Source organism: Penicillium crustosum, assembly GCF_028827405.1.
Source record: "Penicillium crustosum strain IBT 35664 chromosome Unknown utg000002l_segment0_segment0, whole genome shotgun sequence".
NCBI classification, from domain to species: Eukaryota; Fungi; Ascomycota; class Eurotiomycetes; order Eurotiales; family Aspergillaceae; genus Penicillium; species Penicillium crustosum.
In genome coordinates, this window is record NW_026623123.1 from 3785767 (window position 1) to 3797167 (window position 11401).

Sequence of the window (11401 nt, forward strand, 5' to 3'; positions counted from 1 at the left end):
GCGAGCCTGGTTTATAAGGCACTGATATAATCTCGAACGATCTTGGAGTTGGTTACACACTTATATAGCATAATTAACCAAGAAACTGAGGGGTTTTTTTTACTAATAATGAACACGAATTGGATTTTGGATTAGTCTATGGGAAGTAATTAATTCATCAAGTGTTGATTAATTTATGTGGCTACTGCCAGATAAATCGGCCATCAATCCATATTCTAAGCAGTACGGTTGCTCATCAATGGTTTATTGATGGTGAAAACAGTAGCAGAACCGAATATGCAAAGCAATTTTTATTGCAAGACAGGATATCATAAGCAATATTTAGTCTACCCTGCTGGCTGCGCTCCTTCTGCGTGAAAGAAGAGAAGGGAGCTCATATGCCTCACCTCGCTCTAGATCATCCTCTTCGACTGCAGATTCCGGAGAAGCTGAAGTTCGGTTTCTTAAGACTCCGTCACCTCCATTCGAATAATCATCCCGGCCCCCACTAGCCACCGCTTCATCGTAGTCCTCCATTCCGTGGGTGCCACCGACACTTTCCATGGTGAATGGACTAGCTGTCGGTCCGTCGAGTGCTGCAAGCTCCTCGCGGGAGAACCATTTAGGAAGAAGGAACGAGCGCACCGGTATCAGAAGGAGAATGATAACAGGAAACCCGATGGCAGCGATTGTCTGGGTGATAGCGAAAGTCGCACCAAAGCCAAACAGTTCAAGAGCGACAAAGGCCCAGATGGCGGAACGACGCTCAATTCGCTTGAGAGGATTTGAGGCGGAGGTAAACTTCTTGTCTTCGGCAAGAAAGATCAGTTTTTGCGTAATACCATTGCCTTGTAGAGCCTGGACACCCATGATGAAGAACAAACCAGCCATCACCCCTTGTGGAATCAAGTGGAGCACGATAAGGAGGGGTCCTGTCATTGTTCCCAGTGTCAAAAGTCCCTGTGCGAGGTTGCTAACTCTCTGCTCTACTACGTGATCTGTTACTCGGATAGCTTTGCCCTTGTTAGTGTCGTCTTCGTCTGCGACCTGACGAGTGACGCAGAGGGCCGCAGTGTGGAAGGGGGCCTGGGGAATCAGGCCATTGGGGAATGGTATTCCCAGAATTCCAGCCACGAAGGTTGTGAGACCGAGGAGCCAAATGTCCCAATGGAAGCCAGCTGGCTTTCGAAGAGGAAATTCGGTTCCTTGGGCAATGAGAGATGACACTGGAAGGGGCGCGTCAGTCATAAAATTCAGTGTAATTTGCTCGCTGTAGAGTACTCACCATTGTGATCAAAGTAAAAGAGAATTGTGAGAAGAATCGCAAATGGGATGGCAAGGAAGATATCTCCAACACTGATATCCCAGAAATGCACAAGCCAAGACCGGTCGGTTGTAGGAAAGAAGGCCTTGCTGGTAGGGAGCGTGGCGACATCAACGTCCCTCATCTGACCGATGTAGACGAAACCAGTAAAGAAGATGATGGTCAAAGGTGTACCGTAATCCTCTAAGAATTTCCGAACGGGTCGCTTAAAAAGATTGCTGTTGCCCAGTTCTCCACAGATCCATGCACACATCAGGACAAGTAGTGCAACCATGATACTCAGGTAAGCAGAGGTTTCTCCCACAGAGCCCCATTGCCTGGTGAGAACTTGAATGCCCTTCTGAATATAGATGCAAGCAACGTAGAACCCAAAGATGTCGCACGAGAATCGAGTGACATATGTCAGGGCATTGCAGGAATTAGTGATAGCCAGTATCCAATGCATAATCAAAGACCAACTACAATGAATGTCAGTGAAGCCAATGATCGAAAATGGTACAGGAAACTTACATTCCAATCCAACACATGAATGCAAGATACGGTGTCCCTCGAGGAGCCATGATATCATAGACAGTATAGTTGAATACAGTGATGGGACCTACAATACTTAGTTTGAAACTTCATGATCATATGTTCCAGGATTTCTTACCAGTAACACCGACAATGACCAAGGGCTGAGCCGCAAAAAGCGAAAATACAATTGCACCAAGAACAGAAGCAAGTAGAACTTCATTGACGCCATAGCTCTGACTTGTCTTCTCGAACATATCCAACGAGAAGGCCAGAGCAGGCAAGATACTGCACTGATTGTGAGCAAATTAAACAATACACCGAAGAAAAGATATTGATTGATATCCAACCAGAGCAAGCATACTTAGCAAAGTACATATAGACCGTAGCAGGGACGACACGATAATCCCATGCATCGGTCCAATCGCTCCAATAATACGGTGCTCTGCGCTTGACATCGTTGATCATTCCACGAAACAAGTGGACATGCCACCATTTCGTCTGAGGCAAGTGCGCCGACGCTGTCGTCGACGCACGATGCTGCGAGTTTTCTTGGGTGCTGTCTTGCTGGTCCAAATACTGGTCAGGTTGACGTGTGGTATCATGATCAGATTTACCTGACCGCGTTGAGCGCACCGATGATAACCGATGCGACTGCCGAGAAGGTTTCCGCTGAGCGGACGTGGAAGCGTCCATGTTGGGTCCCGGGAGGGACAAATCCCCGTGTGACGACCCTTGCATATGCAATGGTGAATCCGATGCTTCAGTGCAATACAACTAGCATGGATTTAAGAAGAGTTAGGTAGTTGTATTGTTATGCAAAGAAATATAGGAGGGAATGAATTGGGACATAATTGAAGGGAGCTTGATTTTGTGGAGAAATGTTGGAGTTGATGAAGCCAAGACCTGTGAATGGGGCCTAAGGCACCAACTCCTCATTAGGATCTGTCAGGCCGCTACGTTCATATACGAGTGTACGGGGTAAATATGACAATATAACATTTAAGTCAAGATGAGCTAAAGAGAATTAGTCGTATTACTCAAAACTGCATAGGAAAGAACAACTATGGAGTTATGGGAAAATTGTTAGCGAGCCGTGGGCTTCTGAAATCAATCCTGGTTGAATTGTCTTTCAAAGCCACCATAGCAATTTCTTCACGCATGGAAAAAACAATTTGAATCGAGATTACTTTTTCACCAGTAGGCGAGGTCATCACTGGGGAGGTGGGGGTGGGGGAGGCAGATCGCTTGGAGGCGGCGGAGGCGGGGGCATCGCCAGGGGGGGCGGAGGAGGAGGGCTGCCAGCAGCTCCAGGGTACATTGGAGCCATACCAGGAGGGGGAGGAGGGGGAGGCGCGCCCATACCAGGAGGGGCAACACCGGGAGCGCCCATACCAGGAGGGTAAGCCGCATATCCACCGTATCCACCGTATCCACCACCATAGGCAGGCTGCTGTCCGCCAGGAGGGGCTTGTTGCTGCCAAGGAGCAGCACTTGGGGCAGTACCAGGAGCAGCATAACCACCTTGAGATCCGTAAGTGTAATCGCGGGTTTGGGGTTGACCTTGGTGTTGGTTCTGCGCAGCCCAAGGGGCAGGGCCACCCTGGTTGCGAGATCCATAATCGTCACGAGATCCATGGTGATCACGGGATCCATAGTTGTCGCGAGATCCATAGTTGTCGCGGGATCCGTAGTCATCACGAGGGCGAGGTTCGCGGCGTTGTTGCCATGGAGCCACATCACTTTGGGGTGGTGGTCCCCGTTGTTGCCAAGGCTTTGAATCGCGGTCATCAGGGTGGCCGTTGCCACCATCAGGGCCGGCTTCAATGCGACGGGGTTCATATTCGCCAGGAGCACCACCAGACAACTCGTTCATCAATTGCTAAGTGAAATGTCAGTATAATGTGTGATAAAGCAGTCATAAACAAAAAGAACTTACCTCCATCTCGCGATCCACGGCATCACCAGTGCCAATAGCACGATCGCCACGTCTGTCCGCGCCGCCGGCGTTGCGCCAGTCACTACCTCTCTGGCGATCAGGACAATCGCGAGCCATATGGCCAGCATTGCCACAGACACGACAGATGATGTTCGCAGTGAAGTTACGCTGCTCGGGACAGTCATATTTGCGATGTCCGATTTGACCACCTGAAGATCACAGTTAGAATTAATTGCCCAATCAAAAACATTTGAAATGTGTTCACTTACAGTTCTGGCAAGCCTGGTTCTCGTCGTCACGAAGGGTACCGTTAAGAGCAGCCAGCTCACGAAGTTGGTTGCGCTTGAGCTCGTTCTGGCCTTCGGGGATGGATGCGGCCTGATAAATTGTCAATATCGGTATTTTTAAACCCACACAATGAGACAACGGAACTTACTGTTTCAATGACATTGTGAACAAGTTTCTTGGCCTTGTTAACCTTTTCTTCGGTGTCCGCCATAATCAGGCAGTGAAGATCTTCTTCCTGGTTGCTACCGTGAGCGGCGTCAGATCGACCTTTTCCTTCTTTGACGGAGCCTTTGCCTCGAATGGCGATCTTAGCACCGGACTCGGTCTCCATCTTTTTCAAGGTGTTTCCACGAGGTCCTATGAGTAAGCCAACTGTAAAAATAGCGAGAGCTAAGTGTTAGTGATCCTGTAATTGTTTAAGACATGTGCAGCATCAAGCACCACGGTTTAGCAAGAAACAAGCCGAGGACATCCAAGGTGGTATGTCTTGTCAGCTCGAGTCGAGTAGGGACTCGTGATAAACGCAATGGAAGAATGGTTAGGAGTTAGAGGGTTAGTTATCATACTGAAGTTAATCTCTGGATAGTCATTCACGGGGACGTAGACCTTCTCCTGGGTCTTGGTGGGGCGTCTGTAGTCAGAGGGCGGGTTGTAGTTAGGGATGGTCTTGATGGCCTTCTCGACCAGTTTATGACGTTCATCCTCGAGACGCTTGCGATAACGGTACTCGCGAGTGTTCACACGTCTTCCGAAGTTATCATACTGGGGAGGTGGCGAGGGAGATCTGTTATGAAAGTCAGTATACAAGTAAGCACAAGTTACAAAGGACGAAAGCACGCACCTGTCACCATCGGCGGGGACCACATCGTTGATTCGAAGCTTCTGGCTAATTTCCTCGATACGAAGGTGAAGTGTGTAAGCCTCAAGTTGTTCACTGGTGAAGTTCGCCATGATCATAGTCGGCAGGCCCATAAGACCGGCGGCCTTGTTCTCTTGCTGGTCACCCCAGCGGTTGCGCTTCTTGCGCCTCTTGCCATCGGTATTCAGGGGACCTGGATCGGCTTTGAAATAAAAGTCAGTCTTGGTTTGTTTTCAACCCTTTCACTATGGAATAAACATACCTCGAACAGGGCTGCGCCCACGCTTTGGGCCATCGGGACCCATAGACGAAGAGGGCATAGAAGAAGGGGTCGCAGTGCGACTCTCCTCCTCTCCATCCTCGCCGCCCATGCGTCGCCGCCCAAGCGGGATGTTGTTGGAGCCAGTTATTCCTTGGTTGCGCCAAGCCATGACTGCTGCCTTGGATAAAAAAAAAAGTGAGTAGTAAGTGATCTAGGTGAAACGGATGAAAGAAGCTTCAAGGTTCAAGAGGCGAGCATTCACACGTGATTTCAGCAAAATCTTATTTGGTAGGCGGTGGTGAGGCTATCCTCGGATTTACGTATATCCGGACTCGAAGCGCGGACCCGCCTTGTAGCGGTTGCCGCCCGGATGATTATTTCCCCGCACTACCCTTCCTTCATATGTAGAATTCTCATGTCAATCTAAACTGGGGTACCCTGGCTTGGCACAACTCCTAACCCCGTCAACGAGAACCCAGAATTAAGATACCTACCATTTAATTGATAATTTACAAGTATACAAGAATAGTCAGCCGCTTATACAGCTTTGTGATATTCTTTTAGAGGTCTTTCATGTTCTTTTGAGTGCTTTTTCTAAACATGTACCAAGGCGGTAAAAAGACCTTTCTGTATATCACCTTTAATACTTTATAATTGAACTGGTTTATACACTCTATAGAAGAATCGATTGTTTACAAGGGTATACTTTAGAATCAAGTTGGTTTTTATACTCTATAATTAAAGTGATTTTATAATTACATCATGTATACTCTATAGTTAGTAATCTTATAGTATTAAATCAGTTTATTCTTATTTTTTTTTTCAGACGCTGCCGCTCCGTACCCTACCCTAAAAATGTGCAATAGGCAGCAAGAAAGAGACAGTATCCAATGAGAGAGTCAAGTTCCGATGGCATACTTAGTCGCCCATTAGGCCTTCCGGTACCCCCTTTAGTCCTATAAACGTCTTGGCGCTGGCTACCCTAGGTAGGCCTTGACAAGTCCCGCAGCACTGCAGTACCGAACCAAGGGCCTAGTGCTGCTGCAGCGAATCTAAATCTCCCAACTGCTTCTCTTTTTTCCATTGCTTCAAGTCGAATGTGCCTTCTCGTAGTTCATCCTGTTTCCCGTCCCGCATGAAAGCAACCCCTTCAATAGTCTTTTCGACGCTATCGTCATCATTCAAAAGGTCACTAAAGCAAGGTATTAGCTGGTATTTGTCCGTCTCATAGGCTTCGAGTCGATCAAGTTCTGTCTGCGACAAGATTTCATATGCCATGCCGTCGACTGAACGGAGTGACTCTCCATTAAGAAGGGCAGGGTAGGGGCCCCAAAGCTTGATTTCAAACCCTATCACCCTAGCACGACGCATGACGTGGGGTCGCTCTGAGGATTTCAAGACTTGACAGAGCGTATGTGGATCCATTAACGTCCCGTAGAAAAAACAATACTCTTTGGAACGGATCTCTAGGCCAGCCATCTTCAGCTAAATTGTCAGATGCTGTCTGGCTGTGCCTTAACGTGTCTGCCGAGTCATCGTATTCAAGGAACTTGCGGAGCATCAGGGAGGGGCGTTTGTCGCTCATTGTGTACCAAGATGGGTATGCAGATGCTGACCTCAACACGCCGGAGATCGGGTCGAGGGACACGGGTGATATCACTGTGTATTCTGCTATATCTGGGGAGAAATTACATCAGTAGTACATCTGCCGGGCCCAGATCCAGCCCATCTATAAGAGCCTGTCACGACCTGGACTTTTCTGGGGGTCTGCCCCTTTATCCCACCTTCACCACCTTTGTTTGTGGATTGGGTTTGACTATTTGCTCTTTTATAGAGTTAGGGGTTGTTGTGTCAGCGTGTTTAACGGTTGTATAATACTCAGTGGCGTCCACAGATGTTCATTGTTCAGGTTTACTCGCTGATCAAAAGACGGCAAAGGATGAGCTAAAGCGGAAAAGGAAAGGCACGGAGTGCGACCTACAATTCGGTGTATGGTTACATATATGTACGTACATGTGTGAATTGTACCGTAACACTAACACATCTATTAAAAATTGTGAAGCTTTCTGAATTTGAATTTCATTTCAAATTATCCGCTCTGCTATTCAACTGTTATCAATGTCTTATCGGTTCTTCAAACTTTGCCTTTGGCATCGGCCTGCATCCCCTGTTGAATCCAAGTCCTGGCTTCAGCAGCTGCCTTATCCACAGCGGCCTTATCCTTGATGAGTTCTTTAACTGTATGAGGGGCAGGAACATGACGGCCCTTCTCAGTACCCGGTCGCTGGGCCATAAGCTCCTCCCAGGCCTTAACATGCGGGAACTCGTCAATATCGATACCGGCCCATCCGGCAGCGGCTACCCACCCCCAGTGTGAGATATCAGCAATAGAGACGTGGTCACCGACAATATAACCAGACTTGGACTCGGCGAGGTGCTTGTCCAAAACACCGTACAATCGGCGCGACTCATTGACGTATCGGTTCACGCCGTATTCAATGCGCTCGGGGGCGTACCGCGAGAAATGATTGGCTTGGCCTTGCATTGGTCCTAGGCCAGCATTCTGGAAGAACAGCCAGCTCTTCATCTCGTAATATTCCCGCGTGCCCTTGGGGAATGAGATCTTGTAATCAGTATCGTACTGTTCTGTCAAGTATTCCAGAATACTGCCAGACTCAAACAGCCGGATCTCCTGGCCATCGGTGAAGGTGTCTGTCAAGGCAGGGATGCGGCCATTAGGGTTGATCTTTAGGAACCAGCTGTACGGAAGTTAGACCTGTCTGTATCGGTAGAACTAAAGATGTGAGCACGTACTCTTCCTTTTGGGTATTCTTAGAGATGTCAATCTTCTCGACCTTGTATGGCAGGCTGCAATTTATTAGTACTAAAGCTTCAAGCGGGCCAAGAAAACTACTATACCCAAGCTCCTCTAACGCGATGGAGATTTTGATGCCATTGGGGGTCTGGGTCGTGTAGAGGGTGATGTTTGGTTGCGTCATATTGATAAACAGAAAATGGCACTGAATATTAAGCCCGAGATAATTGAAGATGTTGAATTATTGCTATGTTTGAGGATAAATCGATGGTTAAGTATGCGATGGCTGAGGTCATATTTAGTCCTCGGCCTCGCCCCACTTTACGGATTTATAAGCTCGTGCGACTCGCGGAATGTTCTCCCAATGTCTCCCCGAGCCGGGGTCGTTGAGTAATCATATCCCATTGCCAAGGTGCCAGCGCAATGAGCCCGACTAAGTTCTACTGCCTGGGGAGCAAACCCTCTCTATGACCTTGTTTAATCGAGAAAATAATACCTTAGGCCCCAGCAAAATTTCTGGATCATGAGAGCTAGAAATATCTGTTGAGAAACTTGAGATGCCTAAGTGACACTAACCTCGTTTGGCGCCTATAAAAGCCCAATTTGTTTATTAACAAGACCAGCAACTCTTCATCTCTTTCTTCTCGTGCGCTTGGTTGCCCAGCAATTTTCTTTTCTTTTTTTCAAACTTGTTATCGGTTTGCTAGATACAGTGGCGCTCAAATTGGCCTAAAGTCCATACAGCCTTAGGCAGACTAGGAAGCTGTTACCAATATCCATGAAAGTCGACGTTAGGAGATAGCTCTATTGAGATCATAGAAATTTCTAGAGCCTTGGAGCTTGCAACTAGATTAACCAGAACAAAGACGTGACGCTCTAGTGCAGTTGGCATATATACTATTTCATGATCACTAGCCTTCTTCCCCAATATATGCATGTGTTTTAACGTTGAGTCTCCCGGGTCAAAACCTTAAGCTAGTGTCTGGAGATCTTCCGACGGAAGATCTATGTTCTGGCTGAAGACTTCATGAGCTTCTGATTGTCTTTCAAATCTCTTAATCCCGTATTCTTCCCAAACAAGGTTGAAGCACCTACCCATGCGGTCAGTACCTATCTATTCGAAGTATATCTCTATATGTGCTTCACTATTCGACGCGCCTTTATGACCCGCTACTTTTGCGGTTAGTATCTCTATTTATGACACACCTCATCATTATAATTTGCTTTGTCACACGGCTAGCAATCCACTTCTTGATGCGGTTAGGTGCCTCTCGCTTGACACAACCTACACCTCTAAAAATCTCCTTCTTTATACTGTCAATGTTATCCTTTCCCCCGCTTTTTCACATAACTACCCCGCGTTTATACACGGTATATTGTCCCTTTCAACTACCCTAACTACGGCTCTCTAACGTCGTCTTCACCGGCCACAGCGTTATACGACATGACAAAAGTTTCACCAACTGGTTCAAAAACCAGATATTCAATTTGTAGCAGCTCTATGGTCCCATGCTTGTGGCGGCCTATCATAGTCCATAGTAGTTGTAACTTAGTTTCTAGGACTATGGTGTTCTGACCAGAAGAAGAAGTGAAAAAAAGACACAGACACTGAGCAGGATTGACCGCTAGATTAATGCTAAAGGATGCCCTAAGGATGGTATGCATACCACATTAAAGAACCTGGTAGTATACGTAGCGTCTATGGAAGTACATTCATTTTCATTTGACAAAATATGGTGAAGAATTTTGCTCCAAGAGTAAGGTGCTCCAGTGCCAATCGATTGTAATCTGGATTATCAGGCAACCGCATAACATGCATCAAAAGTTGCCAAAAGAGCAGCAGGGGCAAATAGAGACTGATGCGAGTGTGGCTGACTGCGGACGAAAGAAAAAAAAAAAAAAGAGAGAACGATGATATTGTGTACAAGCTATTGTACCTAGGGAATGGTTCTGTTTTTAGACTAGCTTAAATATTCTGCAGCTTGTTATTGGCCAACTTTACTTTGTTCCAAGGTTGCATGTGGGTCCTCTCTATACGCGTATCCGCAATCTGATCTATGGGAAAGACCTAAAAATTAAAAAAAGATTCTTCTATCTTGAGAATGTCCGAAAATCTCGCCTTATAAAGGCTCTAAATCCTTCAAATCAGGTCTGTTCAACTCACAACACCTCCTTCTTTCTTCGTGCGTCCGTACAATCGCCAACATGTCTGAACTCGTGTCTCGTTCCTACAAATTTTGGAACTATGCACCTTCTATACCAGCAGCTGTCATTTTCATGCTGCTGTTCATGGTCCTAACTGGCCTTCATTGTTGGAAAATGTTCAGAGCCAGAACATGGTTTTGTATAGCATTTACCTTAGGCGGCTTTTGTATGTCGACTCCTTTCCCTTGCAACCTTATCCTTCCATGCCCTGAAGACCAGATGCTGACCTGCCATAAAATCAAGTCCAGATCATTGGTTACATCGGCCGCTGCATTGCACACAATAATACAGTTACAATGGGACCGTACATTATCGCCAACATATTCATTCTGCTCAGCCCTACACTCTTCGCCGCAACTATCTACATGACCCTTGGTCGAGTCATCCGTCGGGTTCATGGAGAACATCTTTCTCCCATTCGGGTCTCGCGCCTTACGAAAACATTTGTCTGGTTCGATGTTTTGTCTTTCGTTGTCCAGGGAAACTCCTCATCTCTCTCGGTTCTGGGATACCCCCAGTGGGGAAAGGTATGCGTTGTTGCCGGTTTGGTAATTCAACTCATCTCTTTTTCCCTCTTCTGGGTAACTGCCATCATGTTCGCAAAGCGCCTTCGTCGCACACCCACTCCCGAGTGCCTCAAGCCTGGTATTCCCTGGCAACGATCGATGCATATGCTATATGCTGTCAGTGCTCTCATTTTGGTCCGCTCTATTTTCCGGATCATTGAATATGTCATGGACAACGATGGTTACCCCCTTATGCACGAGTGGACATTGTATGTGTTTGATAGCTTGCCGATGGTGGCTGTCATGGTTATCTTCTTTATTTGGTATCCTGATCAGATGAGTCTTGATGCGGATTCCGATGGAAACATCCCACTTGCACACAGTTATTCTGGAGTTTAAATCTTTTGTGTTTGAAGCGAGTCTCTATATACCGTTGTTTACTTGGAGTTTTTGGTTTCCTTTTGTTTATAGACAGTTCCTCTTATAGAACAATTACATTTTTTCCCCTACATTTAGCACATGCTTTAACTATTCATATCTTATATACTCTGCTGCAATCAAGCATATTTACTCCAATATATATCATAGATAACACTCAACGTCTCCTAATATTGAGAATACTACGGAGTAGTACTCCTTAATTTAGGGCCATCCAATTTTGGGGCGGGCCCATCCATGGATGCCCCACTTTAGCCTCGGGTTCGAATACGCGTA

The 11401-nt window shown here is 46.8% G+C and overlaps 5 protein-coding genes across 5 annotated transcripts; 1 reads left to right on the forward strand and 4 right to left on the reverse strand.

The window, feature by feature from the left end:
- Window positions 1–321: 321 nt before the first annotated feature.
- On the reverse strand, window positions 322–2509 carry N7487_004946 (anion exchange family protein; the record flags this gene model as incomplete). Its single annotated transcript, XM_056872693.1, has 5 exons — window positions 322–1205; window positions 1265–1761; window positions 1814–1901; window positions 1953–2101; window positions 2178–2509. 5 exons carry the CDS (start codon window positions 2507–2509, stop codon window positions 322–324), a joined length of 1950 nt encoding a protein of 649 aa, XP_056730413.1.
- A 517-nt stretch (window positions 2510–3026) lies between these two features.
- Window positions 3027–5383, reverse strand: bbp (putative zinc knuckle transcription factor/splicing factor MSL5/ZFM1; the record flags this gene model as incomplete). The annotated part of the gene is made up of 7 exons (XM_056872694.1): window positions 5162–5383; window positions 4882–5101; window positions 4607–4824; window positions 4189–4412; window positions 4022–4130; window positions 3753–3961; window positions 3027–3695 (listed from the first exon to the last, which is right to left on the reverse strand). The coding sequence occupies exons 1-7, from the start codon at window positions 5328–5330 to the stop codon at window positions 3027–3029; spliced, it is 1818 nt and encodes a 605-aa protein (XP_056730414.1). The 5' UTR covers window positions 5331–5383.
- Window positions 5384–6193: 810 nt separating this feature from the next.
- On the reverse strand, window positions 6194–6532 carry N7487_004948 (gamma-glutamylcyclotransferase family protein; the record flags this gene model as incomplete). Its single annotated transcript, XM_056872695.1, has 1 exon — window positions 6194–6532. One exon carries the CDS (start codon window positions 6530–6532, stop codon window positions 6194–6196), a length of 339 nt encoding a protein of 112 aa, XP_056730415.1.
- Window positions 6533–7243: 711 nt separating this feature from the next.
- On the reverse strand, window positions 7244–8176 carry N7487_004949 (glutathione S-transferase family protein). The gene is made up of 3 exons (XM_056872696.1): window positions 8081–8176; window positions 7976–8029; window positions 7244–7920 (listed from the first exon to the last, which is right to left on the reverse strand). Exons 1-3 carry the CDS (start codon window positions 8158–8160, stop codon window positions 7296–7298), a joined length of 759 nt encoding a protein of 252 aa, XP_056730416.1. The 5' UTR covers window positions 8161–8176; the 3' UTR covers window positions 7244–7295.
- Window positions 8177–10477: 2301 nt separating this feature from the next.
- Window positions 10478–11086, forward strand: N7487_004950 (RTA1 domain-containing protein; the record flags this gene model as incomplete). Its single annotated transcript, XM_056872697.1, has 1 exon — window positions 10478–11086. One exon carries the CDS (start codon window positions 10478–10480, stop codon window positions 11084–11086), a length of 609 nt encoding a protein of 202 aa, XP_056730417.1.
- Between the last annotated feature and the right edge of the window lie 315 nt (window positions 11087–11401).

Coding starts and splice junctions, on each gene's coding strand:
- N7487_004949 (XM_056872696.1), bottom strand. CDS start 8,160: ATGACGCAACCAAACATCACCCTCTACACGACCCAGACCCCCAATGGC. Junction 8,030..8,080: donor ATCGCGTTAGAGGAGCTTGG/GTATAGTAGTTT, acceptor AATAAATTGCAG/CCTGCCATACAAGGTCGAGA. Junction 7,921..7,975: donor AAGAATACCCAAAAGGAAGA/GTACGTGCTCAC, acceptor ACTTCCGTACAG/CTGGTTCCTAAAGATCAACC.